Raw genomic sequence first — 22,951 nt, 5'->3', positions numbered from 1 at the left:
TCTTCCTCTTCCTCCTTCTTCCTTTTCTTCCTCTCCCTCCTCTTCTTCCTCCTCCTCTTTCTCCTCCCTCTTCTTCCTCTTCCATCTGCTTCCTCCTCCTCCTTCTTCTTTCTTCCTCTTTCTCCTCCTTCCTCTTCTTCCTCTCCCTCCTTTTCTCCCTCCTCCTTTCTTCCTCTCCCTCCCTCTTCTCCCTCCTCCTCCTCTTCCATCTGCTTCCTCCTCCTACTTCCTCTTCTTTCTTCCTCTTCCTCCTCCTCCCTCTTCTTCCTCTCCCTCCTTTTCTCCCTCCTCCTTTCCTCCTCTTCCTCCTCCTTCCTCCTCCTCTTTCTTCTTCCTCCACAATAAAAAAAAGGGGAGGAAGGGCGGGGCCGTTCTTCCCCCTCGGCCTCCTGAGCGAGCGCGCGCGCGCCTGTGTATTATATGTGCGTGTGTGGTGTGTGGTTGTGTGTGAAGTAATTTATTTCCAAGCGGAGCTTTCTCTCTTTCTCTCTCTCCTTTCTTTTATTCTCCCTCCTTTTTTCCTCTCTCCTCTCTCCTCCGTCTGCTCCTCCGCCGGGGGTGGGTGGGGGAGAGTGACAGACGACGAGCGGGCGCGAGGCGGCCGCGGGACCCTCTGGTGGCGCGAGCGGACCGCCCGCTCGCCGGCCAGCCAGCCAGCCAGGAAAAGCAGGCTGGCGTGGGGGTGCGTCCGTGCCCCGTGCGTCCCTTCGACCACCCTGTTTTCGTGCCCCGCGCGCCTCACAAGTTGCCCTCGCTCGCTCGAGAGCGCGCGCGCGCGCGGGGCGAGGGCGCGAAAAGGAGACCCACCACCACCACCACAACCACCACCCCCACACACCTCGCCGCGCCCCTCTGGCTTGTGGAAGGTGTATGTGTGTGTGAGGGGGAGAGGCGGTCGGTCTGTCGGTGGGTCAGTGGGTCGGTCTCTGCTCTCTCCCCACTTTCCTCCTCCTCCTCTTTCTCCTCTCCTCCTCCTCTCCTCCTCCTCCTCTTTTTCCTCCTCCTCCTCTTTTTCCTCTCCTCCTCCTCCTCCTTTCTCCTCTCCTCCTCCTCTTTTTCCTCCTCCTCTTTTTCCTCTCCTCCTCTCCTCCTCCTCCTCTTTTTCCTCCTCCTCCTCTTTTTCCTCTCCTCCTCCTCCTCCTCCTTTCTCCTCTCCTCCTCCTCTTTTTCCTCCTCCTCTTTTTCCTCTCCTCCTCTCCTCCTCCTCTTTCTCCTCTCCTCCTCTTTTTCCTCCTCCTCCTCTTTTTCCTCTCCTCCTCTCCTCCTCCTCTCCTCTTCCTCTCCTCCTCCTCCTCTTTCTCCTCTCCTCCTCTCCTCCTCCTCCTCCTCTTCTCTCCCCCCTCCTCTTTTTCCTCCTCCTCTTTTTCCTCCTACTCCTCCTCCTCTCCTCTTCCTCCTCCTCTCCTCCTCCTCCTCTTTTTCCTCTCCTCCTCTCCTCCTCCTCCTCCTCTTTCTCCTCTCCTCTTCCTCCTCCTCTCCTCTTCCTCTTCTCCTCCTCTCCTCCTCCTCCTTCTCTTCTTCTCCTCCTCCTCCTCCTCTTTTTCCTCTCCTCCTCCTCCTCCTCCTCTCCTCCTCCTCCTCCTCCTCTTTCTCCTCTCCTCCTCCTCTCCTCTTCCTCTTCTCCTCCTCTCCTCTCCCTCTCCTCCTCCTCCTCCTTCTCTCCTCCTCCTCTCCTCCTCCTCTTTCTCCTCTCCTCCTCCTCCTCCTCTCCTCTTCCTCCTCCTCTCCTCTCCTCTCACTCCTCCTCTTCCTCGTCTTTCTCCTCTCCTCCTCCTCCTCCTCCTCCTTCTCCTCCTCCTCTCCTCTCCCTCCTCGCCTCCTCCTCTTTCTCCTCTCCTCCTCCTCCTCCTCTCCTCTCACTCCTCCTCTTCCTCGTCTTTCTCCTCTCCTCCTCCTCCTCCTCCTCCTTCTCCTCCTCCTCTCCTCTCCCTCCTCCTCTCCTCTCCTCTCACTCCTCCTCTTCCTCGTCTTTCTCCTCTCCTCCTCCTCCTCCTCCTCCTTCTCCTCCTCCTCTCCTCTCCCTCCTCGCCTCCTCCTCTTTCTCCTCTCCTCCTCCTCCTCCTCTCCTCTCACTCCTCCTCTTCCTCGTCTTTCTCCTCTCCTCCTCCTCCTCCTCCTCCTCCTTTGCGGGGCGTCTCCGGCGGTTGCCAAACTTCGCGCGCTGCCTCTCTCCCTCCATCAGCACCGCCTTCCCGGCTCTGCTGCTGCTGCTGCTGCTGTTCCTCTCCCGCGGCCGGTAAGCGGCGACGGCGGCAACTTCCTCCCCTTTGCCCGCCTGGCGCGGCTGTCTCTCCCCCCCCCCCGCCCACTCCCCATCCCTTCGCGCGCCTGGATGAGCGGCTGCCCGGTGAGCGGCGGCGGCGGCGGCGGCGGCGGTGTTGGAGCATGGCGCTGGAGCGGAGCTCGTCGACCCCGCCGGTCCGGATTTGTCCTCCGCGGCTGCTGTTGGGGCTGCTGATGCTCTCGGCTGCCGGCCGGGCTGCCTATCCTCGCTTCTCGCCCTTCTTCTTCCTCTGCACCCACCACGGGGAGTTGGAAGGGGACGGCCAGCAAGGCGAGGTGCTCATCTCTCTCCACCTGGGAGGGAACCCCACTTTCTACGTGCCGGGACAGGAATATCACGGTAAGGTTTTAAAAAAATAAAAATAAAAATCAAATAAAGATCAAATAACCCTTTTCCCCCCCTCCCGTTGATAAAAGGGGCCCGAAGGTCTCGTGGGTCTCATCGCTCCCAGTCCCATCATCCCCGATCGGTGCAGTTTGGGGGGGGGGGCTATAGAGGTATGGGGGGGGATTGGAGATCAGCAGATTGGGGAAAAGGGTCATTTTGTGGGAAAGGTGGACGCGTGTTTGGCCCGTCGTCGACTCCGAGGGGACTCCATCTGATGTCCGTCAGCCGGTCCCGATGGACTCCGAGTCCCATCATCCCCGATCAGTGCAGTTTGGGGGGTGGGGATGGGGGAGAGAAGGAGATCCCCAGATTGGGGAGAGGGTCTTTTTTCTTTTCGTGGGAAGGCTTGGACGCGTGTTTAGCCCGCCGTCGACTCCGAGGAGACCCCCGGGCCAACCTGATGCCCCGATGGACTCCGAGCCCCATCATCCCCGATCAGTGCGGTTTGGGAATTGGGGGCGGAGGAGGAGATAACCAGATTAGGGAAGGGGGCTTTTTGTGGGACGCGTGTTTGGCCGAGGAGACTCCCCGGCTCAATTTGATGTCCGCCAGCCGGTCCCGATGGACTTCGAGTCCCATCATTCCTGATCAGTGCGGTTTGGGAATGGGGGTGGGGGGTGGGGGAGAAGGAGATCACCAGATTGGGGAGAGGGTCTTTTTTTCTATTCGTGGGAAAGCTGGACGCGTGTCGACTCGGAGGAGACCCCCGGGCCAACCTGATGCCGCGATGGACTCCGAGTCCCATCATCCACGATCAGCGCGGTTTGGGGAGGGTGGGGGAGGAGATCACCAGATGGGGAAAGATTCTTTTTGTGAGAAGGGTTGACGGCGTGTTTGGCCCGTGGTCGATTCCGAGGAGACCCCCGGGGCCAATCTGATGTCCGCCAGCCGCTCCCGATGGACACCCGAGTCCCATCATCCACGATCAGTCCCAATTGGAGGTTGGGGGGGGGTGTCACCAGATGGGGAAAAGTTCTTTTTTTGTGTGTGTGGTTGGGATTTGGTGCGCGTGGCGATGACTTTGATGGGGGCGGGTGGGTGGGCTTTGCCGTCTGGTTTTTGTAGTCCGGGGAAGATCGGGAAGCGAAACTGGGAAAAGTTTAGGGTGGCATTTCGTATTTTCGGTCATCCAGGTCGCTGTGATCCCAAAGCTTCCCTTTTTCCTTCCTCCCCCTCCCCTCATTTGTCTTTCCCCTTTTCCTCCCCACCGGCTCTTCCTATTTGCTTTTGTATTTTCGTATTTTATTCTATAATCTAATAAAATATTTAAATCCCGAAGGCAAACTGGACTTTTAAACTCTCCCGTTGAGAAAACAGATCGCCGTGCGCGGTTCGACGGCTAAATTACTGCGGAATGAACAGCCGAAGCTATTAGTTAACAAACGCCTTCAAAAATTGGGGGCGGGAGGGCGGGGTCCAGTTGCCTTTGGGGAAAAAAAAGCACCTTTGAAGTCGCACTTAAAATACTTCTCTCCGACTTTCCCCATTCCGTTTGATGGGACTGGAGCGTGTCGTTTAATAGAGGGACAAGTCCCTTCGCCAGCCCCCTTCCCAAAACCTCAGAAATCTTAAGAAATTCAACTCTTTCAAAGAGTTTTGAATATCTCAGCTTTGCTCCCAATTGGGGAGGTTTCCGAAACGCGGAGATCTGGAAGATGAAAAATAATAATCATAATAAGGAGAGCGTTTCCGTCCGTTTAAGAGAATAATTCGCCTGTCTTCAGAGGCTTTCGAAGAACGCTGCGCACTGTAGATGACACAGGGCAAGAAATCGCAACCTGCAATACCCGATAAGATATTTTTCTCGGGTTACGGAGGTAGGGAGGCTTGGGGGACAAACCTTGAAGGAGGAAAACCTGGTTCCGATCCCAGTTTGACCATTAGCTTCCCTTTTGTGGTCTTGAATGGCCCACTACCCCCCCCCATCTTGAACTACCTGGGGAGATAATTAGAAGATAAAACGGGGGGGGGGGAAACCCCGAAGAGCCACCCAAAAAAACCTTCTCCGGGGAGAAGAGCGGGACAAATTGTCCGAAATAATAGCCTCGTCTTGTTAATTCCGTGGTAATTTAGCTCTCGAACCGCATGGCGAGCTGTTTCTCTTCAACGGAAGAGTTTCAAATTTTGATAAAAAAAAAAAGAGTTGGAGAATGAACTCCGAAGAAGAAGACAAAACAAAACGCGCTTGGGAATTGCCTTCTCTTAAAAAAAAACCTGTGTGTAAGATTCCACCAGTGAAATGATTCTGCCTATTGTGTTATTGTGTAAAAAGAAGGTAACCTATTTAAGGGAGAAATGGATGAGCGGACCCCCTCCCCGAGCCATCAAAGAGAAGGAGGGATGAAAATTCTAATTAGCAAAATCGAGGGACAGAGTCAGGTGCTGCTGGCTGCTTTCTTAAGATTTAAGGGGTGATTTAATGAGGACTTCAAGAAACCTTCAGATGGTGGGAATCAAATAGATCCCCCCCCTTCCCCTCCTGTGTTGACATTGCCTGTAGGTGTTTGCTGCTTGTTTTAACTGTGACATAAAACGAAAAAGACTGATTATGGGTGGAATTTATGGGTCGCTTGGTGTTACAAAGGCTGTGTGCATTGTATATGAATTGAATATCGTGCCATGAATTGACTATCAGTAGCCCAGAGTGAATTTTATTTTTTCCCTTCTAAGCTAAGTGTATACAAATTAGCCGTTTTGAAGGCTTTGTGGTGTTCTCTGAGCTTGGTATAATGACCCAGCATTGATGATGATTCCTGGTTTGGGGCCATGAAACCTCTGCAAGGAAACCACCGAGCTCAGAGAGCACCAAGGAGCCCTCGTGTCAACCCTGAGCTACAAATATTCTCCTTTATTGCTACTAGTTAGTTTACTTTATTGTCATTGCACCTCGTACCACGAAATTAAATGCCATCTTCAGTGTACATTACACATAAAAAATAAAACAAAAACACATGCTATACAATTGAATTGAAAACCCCTGATACTGCATTAATATTGCACTATACAGTATTTATTTATTAGTTTGATTTATATGCTGCCCTTCTCCGGAGACTCAGGGCGGCTTACAATGCTTTTAAGCAATAGCCTTCATCCTTTTGTATATACCTGCTTAGGGCTTTTTGGTCCTCCCCCCCCCCCAAGCAGTGTTCTATTTTATACAAAGTCAGCTTATTGCCCCCACAAACCGGGTCCTCATTTTACCTACCTCGGAAGGATGGAAGGCTGAGTCAACCTTGAGCCTGGTGAGAATTGAACTCGCAGTAATTGCAGGCAGCTGGCAGCTAAATACTACTTTAACAGTAGCTTAGTCCACTGCACCACCAGTCTCTTCAGTAGCATTCAATATAGTTAGTGCTCTGGGATAGAAGCAGTTTTTCAGCCTGTTTGTCCTTGTTTTTATTGCCCTGTACCGTCTGCCAGATGGTAATAGTTCAAAAAAAAAAAAAAAAAAAAGGGTGGCCAGGATGAGATGGATCTTTAGGAATGTTTTGAACTTTCTTAAGGCAGCGGGAGCTATAAAGCTCTTCCAAAGAGGGGAGAGGGCAACCAACGATCCTCTGGGCAATGGCGTTGACCCTCTGGAGCGCTGCCCTATCTGCCCCTGTGCAATTGGCAAACCATACAACAGGTGTAGTAAGTTAAAATACTCTCTATGGTGCAGCGGTAGAAGCTCACCAGCAGTTTTCCATTCAGTTGTTGTTTCCTGAGAAGTCTCGGGTAGTATAATCTCTGCTGGGCCCTTTTGACCAGTGCTGCAATGTGAGCACCCCTGGTCAGGTCCTCTTTTATGATAACACCAGTGGTGGGTTCCTCCCGGTTCGGTCCGGTTCGGCCGAGCTGGTAGCGGTGACGACATGACGTCACCGAACCGGTTCTCCCCCCCGCCCTCTCCCCCCCATCCCCCACGTTATTCTTACCTTTTATTTGGTCCCACCCCCAATCTATTGCTGCCTCCTGAGTTCCAGCTGATGACTAGAGGGAAAAAAACTGTTTAAATTCTTGCCACGGGACTTCAAAGGGCCATCCTACAGCTGATCAGTGTTAAAAGCAAACAAATGAGTCGGGTCGTAAGTGCGAGGACTGGTCGTAAGTGCAAGGACCTTCCAGAAATGACTCTGACCAGCTAGCCACGCCCACCTAGTCACATGACCTCCAAGCCACGCCCAGAAAATAAGCCACGCCCACAGAACCAGTAGTAAAAAATTTAGAACCCACCCCTGGATAACACCCATGAAACTTAAAGTGGCCACTTGCTCCACCGGCTGAATTGGTTGATAGCTTCCTCCTCCAATAACAGTTCTTCAAAAGAAACTTTTCTTTAGGAAAAAGGATGCGAGAGCTAAGCCTAACTAACTCTCAAGATCTGGAGGAGAGATGTTAAGGCTCTCTTGGGTGGCCTTTGGGATACCTTCCTTTTATTGAAGAGATAATTGCCTTTTGGCTTGGAAAACAACCCCCCCCCGCCTCCCCAGAGTTGAGTGGTGCCATTTACAGGTCACCCCATAACTTCCAGAAGAGTGATCAGCCACTATGACACAAGTCCCACCCACTCCTCTCGCCCGTCACTATGATTGAGCTTTGTCACTCTGGGTGACCTCAAGAAAGAGAATTGATTTGACAATACACGAGGTTGGGATGCTCTTAAAATGGGCCCAGTGAATCAGTTCATTTTTATTGGAAAATCCCCACATTTGTCTGTGTTCCCCCTTTCATATTTAAATGGAAGGGCTCCATTAGGTTGAAGTGAACTTCTCTTGGTGAAGGGGTTTCTTTTTTATGGAGCGGCAAAAAACTATTTCCGTACGTAAGGCCGTGAGAAACCGCTTGTGTTTTATCGTGACGTTCTTTTCTCCTGTTACCAATTCCTTCTTTCATACCAGGTGCATTATTCTCTGTCTCTCAGTCAGTGTACTGTTCAGCACTTAAGGAGTTGAATATCTCCCCAGCCGCTGAACCCAAACTGACTTCCAAAAAGCTAAGCAGGGTTGAAACTGGTTACTAGTGGGATGGGAGACCAAACTCACTCTTAGCTTGGTAGGCTGGGGAAAAAAATGGCTACTTCAACATTCCTCAACCTGATGGACTCTCAACATTTGAATTGTTGAGCGTTGTCACTAAGTTGCAGCTGCTCTAGAGCAGGGGTCCTCCCCAAAGCCCGGTCTGTGGACTGGCACCGGGTCCGTGCCATGCTTGAAACCGGGCCACGCAAAAAAAGTGAAGCCCCATCCATGAGATGCAGCCAGCACATGAAACTATACCCGCTCTGGTCCATGAAAACCGAAACGGTACTCCACGGAACCAGTCCTTGGTGCCCCAAAGGTTGCTATAGAGAACTCAGTAGATGGGTGATAAAAAGAAGGGAACTTGACACTGAGCTATTGCAATATCCAAATAAATTATGATGGCCAAAGCATTGTCTCCAGCAATATCCTCTAACACAGGGGTCTCCAACCTTGACAAACTTTTAAGACTTGTGGACTTCAACTCCCAGAATTCCTCAGCCAGCAAAGCTGATTGAGGAACTCTGGGAATTGAAGTCCACAAGTCTTAAAGGTGCCAAGGTTGGAGACCCCTGATCTAACACACTTACAGAAAAACAAAGATCTTTGCTTCGTTTTCTAAATGCCAAAGGAGTGGATTCACAGTGCATAATAAAACACGTTATTCCTCTTTCATTTGGAGGTTTCAACACCCTGCATAACCCATTACCCCCCACCCCCACATACAGGATAGGCATTTATTCCCGAACCTATCTTAATGTATTGCAATGAAGTGACTTCCCTGTGTAAATCTTTATTTTCCATGTTGTAAAAATCACCCCCTCCGGCATACCTCAAATATCTCATTTATGTACATATTATGTTTTTTTTCAGTCCAGCACCTCCATTTGAAAAAGCAAAAAGTATTTAGCATCAGGATTCAGGTTCATAGTGTACTCATTTTCTAAAAAGGCTTATATATACTCTGTGTGTGTGTGTGTGTGTGTGTGTGTGTGTGTGTGTGTGTGTTTAAATCAAAGAAGCCGAAAGAGGTGGTAGAAATGCCCGTCTGTGAGAACAAAGAGGAAGAAAGGAGTAGAAGAATAAAGAAGATTAAGTTACTATTGGCTCTGTTAACTTCTTCTGCTATTTTCTTTCTTCTTCTTTTTTGAATCAAGTTTTATTGATTCCCCCCCACCCCCGCACATTCATCTGCATATTTTATGAATGGAGTATTGGACATATTATATCTTTATACAACTTGTCATATCCAAATACATTTTACTTAGTTAACAATTTCTGCCAAAAGCTTCTTTTTCCATGTTTTTTGATCATATCTTAATATTTCTATGCTTATTTATATAAACTGAGCTCTGGTGGCTCAGCAGACTAATTAACATCCACTTACATCTGCTGCCTGCAATTACTGCAAATTCAAATCTCACCAGGCTCAAGGTTGACTCAGCCTTCCATCCTTTCTAAGGTAGGTAAAATGAGGACCCGGATTGTGGGGGCAATAAGCTGACTTTGTATAAATCTACAAAAGTATGAAGGCTATTGCTTAACGCATTGTAAGCCGCCCTGAGTCTCCGGAGAAGGGCAGCATATAAATCAAATTAAAACAACAACGACGACAATATCTTCATTCACCCTCGAGTTCTTTCTTCTGCTATTTTCTTGATCTCAAAAGTTTGTGATCAAACAGTTCCAATTTGTTACGTCTTTATTAAACCGCCACATATACTAACTACATCGTTACTCCCTTATAATTTTCGAAGAAAACAGCAGAGGTTCAAAAAAATCTTGTTCTGCACTACACTTCTTCTGCAACATATACAGGAATATAAATGTGGTTGGAGAAAACATAGGCAGATCATAGTAAAATGAAATGCAGAGAGGTTAAACTGATAATTACAGGGGGGAAAATGTTGGATACTAAGCAAGACTTCCTTGCATTGATAAGATAATATATGTTTTTTTCTTTAATCACACCACATGTGTTAGTTAGTGTTCAGGCCACAAAAAAGATAGAATTGTATTTCTTGATGAACTGTAGATTAGTTAGCTTTATCACATTACGAGTGTCACGGGTTAGGCTGCAAGAGGTAGTATCCTTCGTGGATTGTGGTTCAGCTGTTTAGGACTGATATGTAGCTCTGAGGTTCTTTTGTTACATTGAGGCTGTTGCTACCTTCCTTAAGCCAGCTTTATTTTAAATGGATCCCTCTTGTGAATTTCAAAAACACCAGTCCCCGAGATTTACATTTCTATAATTCAAAATTATTTTTGCCCAGGCGTAGAAATAGCAAGTAATGAATTCAGTTAGGGGCTGTTGGGTTATTTTTTTGCATCATCATCATCATCATCATATATCATGATATGAAAGATTGATTCTATCCTGTTGATGAATTTGAAAGCTAATATCTCTTACTCGACTAAAGAGGAGAGAGTAAACACAAATACAGTTCTCTGATTAATATATAGATAGTAAATAATTCCCTCAACACTGTCAAACTATTTACTAAGTCTGCACTACTATTAATCTTCTCATCGTTCCCACCACCCATCTCCTTCCACTTATGACTGTATGACTGTAATTTTGTTGCTTGTATCCTTATGATTTATATTGATATTGTTTCCAGATTGCTTATTTGTACCCTTTGACTATCATTAAGTGTTGTACCTTATGATTCTTGACAAATGTATCTTTTCTTTTATGTACACCAAGAGCTTGTGCACCAAGACAAATTCCTTTTGTGTCCGATTCCACTTGGCCAATAAAAAATTCTAATTCTAATTCTAAAGGAATGAAATGGACTTGAAAAATTTGGGATGTAGGCACCCCAGTCCTAAAACTGTTCAATGGGATTAATCTCAAGGACGTGTATGTTAATGCCACACTAAACCATTTACCTGGGAGTACAGCATATTGTGATGACTTCCAAAGAAACAGAACAGAAAAACAGATTTGGAAGGGACCTTGGAGGTCTTCTAGTCCAACCCTTGCTCAAACTGGAAACCCTACACCATTTCAGACAAGTGGCTGTCTAGTCTCTTCTTGAAAACCTCCAGTGATGGAGCACCCAAAACTTCTGGAGGCAAGCCATTCCACTGTTTAATTGTCGATTAATTGTTCTAATTGTCAGGAAGTTTCTCCTTAGTTCTAGGTTGGTTCTCTCCTTGATTAGTTTCCACCCATTGCTTCTTGTCCGGCCTTCAGGTGTTTTGGAGAATTAGAATTGGTTCATCAGGTAATATGAGTAAGGTGGTTGACAGCTGTTTTCCCCATATTCATCATTAATTGTGTTGAGTAGACTTCTTAGGAACTGAATTATAACAACATCTGGAGCATTACATATTGCCAATCCTTGAGTCAAATAGCACTAGAACTTAGTAGGGGTTAATTTAAGACGCTGTTTGGCCTACAGTGATAGGCAAGATTATTTCCCCAATAAGTCCATATACAAAATACTAGTACAGGTAAGCCTCGACTTACGACTGTTCATTTAGTGACCGTTCAAAGTTGCAACAGCACTGAATAAAGTGACTTACGACCATTTTTCACAGTTACAACCTTTTTCAGCATCCCCATGGTCATGTGATCAAAATTCAGAAACTTGGCATCTGGTTCATATTTATGACGGTCGCAGTGTCCCGAGATCATGTGATCACATTTGTTTTGCAACCCTTCTGACAAGCAAAGCCAACGTGGGAGCCAGATTCACTTAAGAACCGGTTTACTAATTCAACCACTGCAGTGATTCGCTTAACAAATGTGGCAGGGAAGGTCGTAAGATGGGGCAAAACCCACTTAACAAATTTCTCACTTTAGCCACATCAATTTTGGGCTCAATTGTGGTTGCAAATCGAGGACTCCCTGTAGTTGAATTTAGATATTTATTTATTTATTTTTTACAGTTAGTTCCAACAGTGGATAGTAGTATGTAATCTAAGAAGATACAAGGAACTCTACATATCCTCTAATATCTCACTGCTATTACATATTTCAAATGTTCTGCTTGTGGTAGTTGCCTCATTTTACCTTATGGAAAGGCTAGCCCTTGTTACCATTGGTCTGCAATCTTCAGGCGCAAACAAAAATATATGTACAAACATGGACAGCCAAGAATTGGAGTGGCATGGTGGCCTAGTGGTGAAGACATTCGTCTCCCACTTGGAAGGTTGAGAGTTCAGTCCCAGGCAGTGGCAGATGTTTATCTATCTAGGAATGAAGAGAAAATATCTGCTGCGAACTCCACATAGGCGCCAGGAAGGGCATCCAGCCAGTAAATTCTCAGCTCCATCCAGTCACCGTGACTCTATGCCGAATTAAGGGATTACAGGGTCACAAAAAGGGAGTTTTTTTTAATGGATAGTCAAGAAGTACTTTGAAGCAAAGTTAGGCCACCTTTTCATTGTCAATGATTTAACATGGAGTGTGGGCCATAAAGGTGGTAGGGCCACATTCTATATCTAGGTTGATTGGGTTTGTGTCATGCATTTATTTTTATTTATTTATTTTATTTTATTTTATTTTATTTCGAATTTATATACCGCACCTTCTCCCGAGGGACTCAGGGCGGTGTACAGCCAGATAAAAACATACAATACAAACATTAAAAGCAATTAGAAAGATATATATTAATTTGGCCCCAATTTAAAATAACAAGCCAATTAAAAAAAATTTAAAAAATATATTAAGCATGAAGAATAGTATAGTAGGAGTCACCCAAGCAGAAGACTCTACCTACATTTCTGACAAATTACAGTCCAGTCTCTTCTGGAGAGTCGGGACCAGTGGGGAAATCCAATTTTTTTTACTACCGGTTCTGTGGGCATGATGTGACTTGATGGGTGTGGCTTGGTGGGCGTGGCAGGGGAAGGATACTGCAAAATCTCCATTCCCACCCCACTCTGGGGCCAGCCAGAGGTGGTATTTGCCGGTTCTCCGAACTACTCAAAATTTCCGCTACCGGTTCTCCAGAACCTGTCAGAACCTGCTGGATTTCACCCCTGGTCAGGACCACACACTAAGTTCCAGTTAAGTTGACTTATTACTCATGTCTGTGTGCAAGAATTTACTGTAGTCAACTAAAGGTCTGCGCTAAATTGGTGGTAGATAAGAGTTAACTGAATTCAAGACGGTTCTACTTAGACCAGGTCAGCAACCCGCGGCTCTGGAGCCGCATGTGGCTCTTTCATCCCTCTGCTGTGGCTCCCTGTCACTGGTCGGTGCCACAATTTGGAGAGGAGCTTCCGGTTAAGGGCGAGAAAGCATGGCATCCCAGGAGGAGACTCTATGGTAAGGGGCGGGTTTTCTGGTCGTCTCCACAATTGATAGGACTTTTGGTTAGGACAAGTAGATGAAAAAGGACACCGCACTAGAAGGAGACTCTATGGTGGGGGAACCGGACTTCCGGTCGGCTCCAGAATTGAATGGGAGGCTTCCGGTTAGGACCTTTGTGGCTCTTTGAGGGTTTAAGGTTGCCGACCCCTGACTTAGACCATTTGTAGGAATGTAATGCTTCCAGGTTGATTCCTCTTTTGATTCCACCCCAGGCTGTCCCTGTCCTTCTCCTACAGTTTGTGTTTTAATTGTGATATGTTATTATAGGGTGATAGATTTTTTTTTAAAAAAATTATACCACTAAATAGTAGGAAAATCTGCTCTTGGTTTCCAGTTAGCAATGACTCTGAAACTGTTTGTTGAATAAACCCCTTGAGCTGTGGGTTACCCACGCCTGTTATAAATTTTTCAGCTGGCATAGATAGAAGGAATTATGCACTGCTGGGTTTGCTATTTGGGGCGACTGCTGATTTTGTTCAAAGAAAAATAATTCAAATGCAGACTCAAACTTACCTGAAAAAGCATTTTGTTACGGGAAGCGATGGGGAAGAATTAGCCTGAGCAAAGATTAACTTTCAGATAGATTGAAAAGTGTAATTTGCACTCAGAGAAATTTAATCAGGAAAGTATGAGAAAACAATGACTGTATTTGATCTTCATAAATAACCAAACGACAAAGAGAGAGAGAGAGAGAGAGAGAGAGAGAGAGAGAGAGAGAGAGAGAGAGAGAAAGAAAACATTCAGCAAACAAGGAAAGGACAAGATGGGTTTTAGGGAAGCTAGGTGATATTTTAGAGCTAACTTTTGGAATATGTGGATGGAAGGATACGTCAATTGATAGATGGATAGATTTAAACAAACACAGTTCATAACATTTTCCTTGTTTCAGAGAGGGAAGACCAAACAGGCATTTATGAATTGCACGTGGAGACTTAAATCAATGGTTAAGTGTAAACTGCTAGCCTCTAGAACTTTAAAGTTTTTTTTATAAAAGTTTTTTATTTTATAGACAAACAAACATACAATACCCAATCAATCATTCAGTGTATCATCTGAGTACATCTTTTGTGTCTTCTTCCTACTCCTCCACTATTTATCATATCTTAATATTATCATTTCATTTATTATAACATTTCTCCCACTTTTCTTGCTTTTCTATTAATATTTATCTATCCTTTCTCTTCTTTCTTCACTCATTTCATTATGACATTACCCTATATATATCTCTTCTCTAACCAATGATAAAATTACCCCCATACCTTAAAGTATTCCAATTCCTCTCTTTCTTTAATTGTCAAAGTCAATCTATTCATTTCTGCACAATCCAATATTTTCTTATTTACTTCTCCCTCTGTAGGGATTTTCTCTCCTTTCCATCTTTGCGCAAATACTATCCTCTCTGCAGTTGAACTTTAAAGTTTAAAGTTAACATCTACATGAGACCAAATCACTTTTGCCTAAGTGGTCATATCCCCAAAAGAGTTATCATTAAAAAAAGCTAAGGATAATGACATAGCGCCCTGGTGGCGCAGCAGACTAAAGCACTGTTATTAACATCAGCTGCCTGCAATTACTGCAAGTTCAAATCTCACCAGGCTCAAGGTTGACTCAGCCTTCCATCCTTTCTAAGGTAGGTAAAATGAGGACCCGGATTGTGGGGGAAATAAGCTGACTTTGTATAAATATACAAAAGTATGAAGGCTATTGCTTAACGCATTGTAAGCCGCCCTGAGTCTCCGGAGAAGGGCAGCATATAAATCAAATAAATAAATAAATAAATAAATAAATAAATAAATAAATAAATAAATAAACAAACACACACACACACACACACACACACACACATACATACATACATACATACATACATACATACATACATACATTACGGAAGCTATTATCAATGACCCATAGAGGGATAATATGTTTTAGAGATCCCTATGTTTCAGAATTTGCATGAAAGCTGGGACATGATGACTGAAGTAAAGACAAGGATAGAGAAAGCTCGAACAGCATTCTTCAAAATGAAAAAGGTCTTCTGCAGTTACGACATAAGCCTAAAATTGAAAATCAGGCTTGTCAGATGCTACATCTTTTCTATCCTGCCCTACGGAGTGGAGAGTTAGTCTCTGACCGAAAGCCACTTGAAGAGACTAGAAGCATTTGAACTGTGGATTTACGGACAGCTGTTATGTATAAGCTGGGTTGACAAAATCAGAAATGAGGAGGTGATAAGCCGCCTGGGAAAGCCAAGGGAAATCATCAAAACAATAAAAAACCCACAAAAGTTAGAATATTTTGGACATGTGATGCGACACCTGGAAAAATATGCCATACTTCACTTAATCCTCCAAGGAAAAATTGAAGGCAAATTGAGGTCCAGGCAGAAGAAGAACATCATGGCTTCAAAATCTTAAGGGACCAGTTTGGACAAAACTCAACAGCACTTTTTCATATAAAAATAGGATCACCTACATGATCGCTAATGTCCGATGATGGATATGGCACAACAACAACAAGAAGATGTTTCAGAGATTTAGTCTTCTGAGCTTTCAGATTCATGCTGGAACTTCCCTCTAGCAGAGTGGAATATTCTATGCATAATATTTATGTGGTGCCTGATTGTGTGTGGCTCTTTTTGTTGATTAGGGTGTTGATGGCCGTATATTAAGTCATTGGCTGTTTTTTTCCTTGTGCTGTGAAGTCCTCAGCTCCTAAATACCTGATAAGCTGGTAGTAAAACAGCACTCCTATTGACTGACAAGGGGACCGTTTCCTTCAATCATTTCCCTGGCTGTTTTTGTACCTGCTCGTCCAACAATCTTAGTAGCTTACAATGTTGCTCTGTTCATTGAAATGTTGAAATTTCAATTTTCGTTCAGACTAGCTGTCCCGGTAAAAATAAAGAATAACATGCAAGTTAAACTAAGACAAAAATTAACGTTAGCACTACGAAACCCAAGCAATTAAAAAGACAGCTTTTAGAACTAAGCGGTTGAGTGAAGTGAAGAACTCTGCTGGTAGATGTTAAAATGTTTAGAGCAGGGGTGTCAAATTTGATTTCATTGAGGGCCGCATTAGAGTTGTGTTTGACCTCAGGGTGGTGGTGGAGGAGTGGGCGTGGCCAGGGTGGGTGTGGCCAACTCGACATCACTTGTGTCAGGGGCGCCTTGTGGCCTGAGCGCTCTGCCAATGAAAATGGGCTCCCGAGCTCCGTTTTGGCTGCGACGGCCTCCTGCAACCCTCTGGCAGCAAAAACGGAGCTCGGGAGGGCCACATGCAGCCCTCCCAAGCTCCGTTTTTGCTGGCAGAGGCACTGTGGGCCAGTCCTTCACTGTTTCCAGGGCAGCCCCATGGGCCATATCTAAGCACCCCGTGGGCCAGATCTGACCCCCGGACCTTGAGTTTGACACCCCTGGTTTAGAATGACTGGATTTGGCACCATCAACAAAAGCAGGGATTGCTTGGAAAAAAAGCTGGCTCTAGCCAAATGAGGACCTGCAAAGTTTGGGAATTAGGATAACACAGAGAAAAGAATCTCTGTTTTGCAAAGACTGCCGTCTCGGAGACCTGTGGAGGCTCGTCTCTTGCTGTTGGGCAACATTTAGCAGGAAAAGAAAGAAAGGAAAAGAAAGATGCATTCCAGAGAGACCTGCTGTTGAATATTTTGGGGACTCTGTGACATTCAGGAAAGCCGTAGATTAGAGGCCTCCCTGAGGGCTTACAGTCTCTTTGGGTTTCTCCGGGAAAGATTGGGAAACTTCAAGAATGCTCAACTTGTAGACTTCAAAGGTGGCTCTGTGCCAAATGGAACCAGCAACAGGAACAAATGCTGGAGCTTGTTCTGCCAGGATTTAACTCATCATAGCAGAAAGCACACCTGTCACAAAGACAGTGTGTGTGGGGGGGAAGGGAAACAAAAGATCAGGACACATTCAGGAAACACGTTTGTGATCCTAGGTATTCAGCAATGTCTGCGCATATCCAGGTAAGGGTCCTTGCTTTCCCTCCCAATCATTTAAAACAATTATTTTTTCCCCGGTTCCAAATTTTTATTAGTTTATCAAAATACAGAGAAAAATGGAAATAACGGGACTGTAGGGGAGGAAAAAGAGAAGGAGAAAAAATATGGGGGAAAGCGAGAAAAAAGAAAGGAAAGCAGGCACCCTTTTTAGCACAGTAGAATAATAACGCATAGCCTCAACTTTTTACTTTTACTTAGTAATATGTACAAGCCATTTCTATAACAATAAATCTATCAACGTTCCATTTTTTTCCCACCTCAAGCACAAAGTCCAGAAGTGGTTTCCAAGTGGAAACAAATTGTTATATTCTTTTCTTTAATTAAGGACAATCAATTTAGCTATCTCTGCTAATTCCATCAGAAAAACTGGAAAAACTAAAACAATATTTTAACATATCTTAAGATACTAAACTATGGTAATAAGGCAAAAACTGCATATTTTTCTGGCTCTTGGGACCAATGACCTTCCTGAGAAACTTACTCTTAAATCCAAAGATCACATTTAAGTCCAGTTTTTCCACCATTGACACAACATGAGAAATTGGCACAACATTGTCAAACAAGGAAGAATTTTTTTTTTAAAAAACCCCACCATTCTGATGTAACCGCAACTGGACAGTACTGTGCCTACCTGCTAATAAAAGAAATATGTAATATTCTGCTTTTCTTTCCCCCTTGTCTCCAAAATTTGCTGTTAATGGATGCAAATATCCATGATTATAATATGCAGAGGAACAGTAGTTGTGAGACTGAATTATCATATTCCTGACTTAAAGCAATCTATCATGGAGTGATGTGTCCAAATTAATCCAGTGTGGCTGTCCAGACTTCTTGTATGTTTGATATTTTAGGGAAAGGCAGTAGAGAGTGGCTTAAAACTTAATTGTAATAGACTTCCAGTTGACGTCGTGGTGCTATCGGACATGAAAAGCAGTCCTCAGCAAACTCGCAATGAATCCCTTCATTGGAGGACCCCACAAGGGGCTAAAGTCACCCTGTAGGGGTGACAAAGAGAGGAGGGGCGCCCTGCAGGTCACGGAGTTCGGCAGCTCTCCTGCTTGATCCAGGGCTAATTCCCTCTCAGCCGACAATGAAGAGGAGTGGCAGCCATTATGGCTGCCGTAAAGCTGGGGAAGCCAAAGAAACAAAGACTCTGTTGGAGTGGTGTGTGAACAGTGACTGGAACTGGGTGAGGTGACTTTTTTTTCCTATTTAAAACCTACCCCAAAGAAAATTAACTCTGGAAAAGGGACTCTTTGAAGAGTTTGTTTAAGCGGTGAACAATTACAGAGAGAAATATCATAGACCTGAAAGAAAAGAAAAGGATATTAAGAAGAAAGCGTAAAATTTTAAAAAACACAGAAAGATTGGATCTCTAATTTTTATTGGCAATAAGGCATTTTAAAATGCTGGAATTACTTGTCAGAATTTTGATTCTTTGTTTGAATAAATACAAACGGAACTTGTTAGAATCTATGCAATGTTGAAGTTAAACAGATGGTGCCATTTATTGGTGAATGGAATACATTACATCTCTACAACCCTGAGTGAGAAAAATACTGTTAAGACAGAGGAGAAAGTGGAAATAACATCTGGAGGACTGCTGTATACTTAACTATTCCATGACTATTGGAGCTCTAACATTGAAAATACGGAAGACATCTAAGTAAAGTGACTTTTAAATACCAGGAGTTATGATTGAACTTATAGTGGGGATTTAAGGAGACATTTGGAATTTTTCCTGGATTACCTAAAAAGAGCTAAATTGACTAACTGTGGGACATAAAGAACCATATAACTGTATTTCTGGAGAAGCAACATCAGGACTGAGTAAATGGTTTCCAGATTGACTTTCTGAGAGCAAAAATAATTGAGACTCTGGGGCAGTGATAGAACATTGACAGATTACTGAGCAATATTTGGACTTATCAAAAAAGAAAGCAACATGTTTCAGCAGGGGGAAATAAGTGGATTGCAAAAAGAATTGGTGGTGATGTTTCAAAGCATTCATATTACTATGACAAGGAATCACAGGGAGATAATGGACTTAATGAATAACATAAATGGAAAGTTAGAAAGTGCTCCACAAGGGATAATGAATAATGATCAAAAAGCCCAGGAAATAGAGGAGACAATGGAGAGACCAGGGGAAAAGGCAGAACTAAATAAACAAACAACACAAGAAGGTAAGAGGGAGAAGGTAATAAACACTTATGAAGCAATTCAGGGAAAATATATGCTAAAAGACAAAAAAATGATACTGGGTAAACAGAAATATATCTTTGAAAAGAAAATGGAGAGTTGGGCAGATCCTCTGAAGGCTTGGCAGCGAAAGATAGTAGAGATGGAAGAAATAGCTTAGCTAACCAGGAAAGAGGTAGACAGAGATGAAGACCCAAGGGAGGAATTTGGGAGGCAAGTTAAAAAATGAATAAGAATTGAAATATTAAAACGGGCAAGAGATGATGGATAGAGGAAATCTTTTGTAACACAAGATTGGCTTTACTAGGAGCTAGCAGAGAGGCAGACACAAGAAATAGGGGGAATAGTCTGCACATTTTTTATATAATATATTAAAAGTAATAGCTAGACACAGATTAGAGGTTGAAAGATGGTGATATTATGTATGTTCTAATTATACTGTTATTGTTATTAGAATGGGGACTAAAATGTTGAACAATTAAATAATGAAGGCTTATATTTTAATACAATATGTATAAGAATATTATTACAATTACATAAGTATGATTTAAATAAGAAATAATATTAATACTATCATTACTACCTGTATTCAAATGAACGATACCCAGATGCCTCACTGTTCATGTATTGATATTGATGTATATTCAAAGACTGAGCCTGAGTGGTGTAGGAGGCTAATGCCTCCTACTAAGGCAGCATTTAACATCCAGCTGCCTGCAATTATTGCGAGTTCAATTCTCACCAGGCTCAAGGTCGACTCAGCCTTCCATCCTTTCTAAGGTGGGTAAAATGAGGACCCGGTTTGTGGGGGCAATAAGCTGACTTTGTATAAAATATACAAAAGTATGAAGGCTATTGCTTAACGCATTGTAAGCCGCCCTGAGTCTCCGGAGAAGGGCGGCATATAAAAATGAATAAATTAAAAAAATATATATATATTTTAAAAAAACTTAATTGTAATAGAAATTCAGTGTGTTAAAGATTGGTGTTTGTGGTGGATATGTATGACTACAGTGTTATTTCTCAACCTTGGCTGGCTGGAGAATTCTGGAAGTTAAACCTAAAAGGTGTTTTTTCAAAAGGCAACTGGACTTCCTTGGGTTTTTCCTTGAAAATGTTTCGCTTCTCATCCAGAACTGAAGAAGCCTCTTGGATGAGTAGCAAAACATTTTCAAGGAAAAACTGAAAAAGTTCAGTTGCCTTTCAAAAAAGCATGGTTTGGGACAACCATGTCCTGGGTGAGTGAGAATCTCCATAGACATCTGGATTGTGGCATCCCACACAATCTTAAATTTGCCAAAATTGAGAAAAATGGTCTACAATGTTAGTAATCCTGCAAGTTTTTCCTTTTTTTTTTTTGTCTCCTGTGGGAAATCCTTTCCTCTCTTATCAGATGTGTAGGGGTTGACCATTTTCAGCTGTATTGTAAAGTCTCTTTTATATTATCTAAAGAACAGAGCTGCGTGCTAGACCAGCTATGACCTTCCATAGCTGAAGAAGGGAGCCAGAGAAAGTTATGAGGATATAAATTACAGATGGATGTAAATCTGTCCTTCGATTGAGCAGGGACACCTCGTCTTTACCTACATCACTTCGTTTCTCTTCATCCAACTCATCCCTAATATCAGACCCTGTTGTAGGATTTAAACCCAGCTTTCTAGCATGTTGACTTTTGATTATTTTTAGCCACAGGTGGAAGGATATTGACTCGATTCCAGATTTTATTTTTTTACTTTGGGGGAAAAAAAGAGTAGATTTTGTTGTTGTTAGTTGCAAAGTCATATCTGAACCATCACAACTGCATGGACAACGTTCCTCCAGGCCTTCCTGTCCTCTACCATCCTCCGGAGTCCATTTAAGCTCACGCTGACTGCTTCAGTGACTCCATCCAGCCACCTCATTCTCTGTCGTCCCCTTCTTCTTTTGCCCTCAATTGTTCCCAGCATTGGGCTCTTCTCCAGTGAGTCCTTCCTTCTCATTAGGTGGCCAAAGTATTTGAGTTTCATCTTCAGGATCTGGCCTTCTAAAGAGCAGTCAGGGTTGATCTCCTCTAGCACTGACCAGTTGGATGGCCTTGCAGTCCAAGGGACTCGCAGGAGTCTTCTCCAGCACCAGAGTTCAAAGGCCTCCATTCTTTGGCGCTCAGCCTTCCTTATGGTCCAACTTTCACAGCCATCCATTGCAACTGGGAAAACCATAGCCTTGACTTTACGCTCTTTTGTTGGCAGGGTGATGTCTCTGCTTTTTAGTACTAGATCTAGAATACCCAATTCTGAAGGCCAAACCTGAGACTTACTTTCCAGGGTCCTTGCTTACTCAAAGTGTTGAAAAACCCACCTCTGATGCTCTCAGGCATCTTTTAATGAACTATGCAACCAGTTGAAATGTTTGCAAGTCCCTGAAATGACAACATGCATGCAACTTAAGTTAGCATTAAATTAGCCGAGAGTAAAGAGAATGCGAATTCTGGCCAAGAATATCAATTTATCTTCCCTGCAAAAAAAGAATTTGCCCTAATTCTGACAGCTGCTCTTTGCAGAAGACTTACTGGTTTTCCCACAATGTCAGAGAGGCCGCAGCTCATTAGCAGAGCCTCTGATTTGGATGGAGCAGATCCCAAGTGTCATGCTCAGCCTTGAATAACTTGGAAAGATCCAACTCCGAAACCTTGGAGAAGTCTAGCGAGCAATGAATCTTGCACGTTAGGAAGCAAGCCAGGCTGTAGCCCCTTCTGCATTTACAAAATTTGATTATAAATTTAATTCTTCTCAGGAGGAAGTGTGGAAAGACTTTGGGGCATGACTTTAGCTCCGGTGCATTTTCTTTTTATTTCTAAATACTTTTTTTTTTTTTAATAATATCACTCTGATTCCAACTCAGTACATGGCTGGACTTATTTATTTATTTGTTTATTTATTTATTTATTGGTTCGATTTATATGCCGCCCTTCTCTGGAGATTCAGGGCGGCTTACAATGCGTTAAGCAATAGCCTTCGTACTTTTGTATATACCTGCTTAGTAGGGCTTTCAGCCCTCCCTAAGCGGTGTTCTTTTTTATACAAAGTCAGCTTATTGCCCCCACAATCTGGGTCCTCATTTTACCTACCTCGCAAGGATGGAAGGCTGAGTCAACCTTGAGCCTGGTGAGATTTGAACTTGCAGTAATTGCAGGCAGCTGGTGCTATTTAAAAGCACTTTAGTCTGCTGCGCCACCAAGGCTCTTCTTGCTGAAATTCTCTCCTGAATCATTCCGTGTCCTTGCCTGAAAATTGCTCTAGAGCCCTGAATAAGCCGGTCTAAGCACACAGAATTTGGTAATGCCCAAATAAATGTTAAAATAAGCCTTGTCCTCCTGGGATAACACTAGTTCTTAAATTTTCTTAGCTGTTAAGATTTCTTTGGATTTGTGGCTTACCAGAAATCTGGCACTAGCAAAATATTCTTGGAATCAGATGTCCACCTCAAGGCCAATTTGGAGCCCCATTCGGCTTCATTTGAAATGCTATGTGGGATTGTGTCTGGGTGAAAGAATCCCAGCAGAGTGTTTGAGACAGCTCATGTTCAGTAAGAAAGATTCTAGAACCGTGATGGCGAGTCTATGGCACGCGTGCCCAAAGTGGCACGCGAAGCCATGTCATCTGGCACGTGCAGCCTTGCCTGTTTGTCTTCCGGGTTTCTGGTGCACATGCGTGCGTGACAATCAGCTGTCCTTCACATGTGCAGCAGTG

The 22,951-nt window shown here is 44.1% G+C and overlaps 1 protein-coding gene across 3 annotated transcripts in view; it reads left to right on the top strand.

Moving 5' to 3' along the window:
- Positions 1–859: 859 nt before the first annotated feature.
- Positions 860–22,951, top strand: part of RELN (reelin) — a 382,634-nt gene continuing 360,542 nt past the window's right edge. For 2 of the 3 annotated variants that reach the window (XM_060692666.2, XM_060692664.2), the window contains exon 1: positions 1,221–2,623. In XM_060692666.2, coding sequence (XP_060548649.2) covers positions 2,386–2,623 — 238 coding nt within the window. In that variant the 5' untranslated portion in view covers positions 1,221–2,385. Of the gene's footprint in view, positions 2,624–22,951 lie in introns of all 3 variants that reach the window. The other variant, XM_060692665.2, reaches the window with a different exon arrangement.

This window comes from Pantherophis guttatus, chromosome 7 (genome assembly GCF_059756535.1).
Source record: "Pantherophis guttatus breed Tessera chromosome 7, ASM5975653v1, whole genome shotgun sequence".
Lineage (NCBI taxonomy): Eukaryota > Metazoa > Chordata > Lepidosauria > Squamata > Colubridae > Pantherophis > Pantherophis guttatus.
Note: the sequence above shows the minus strand (reverse complement) of the source record. Positions and strands in the feature narration are given on the sequence as shown.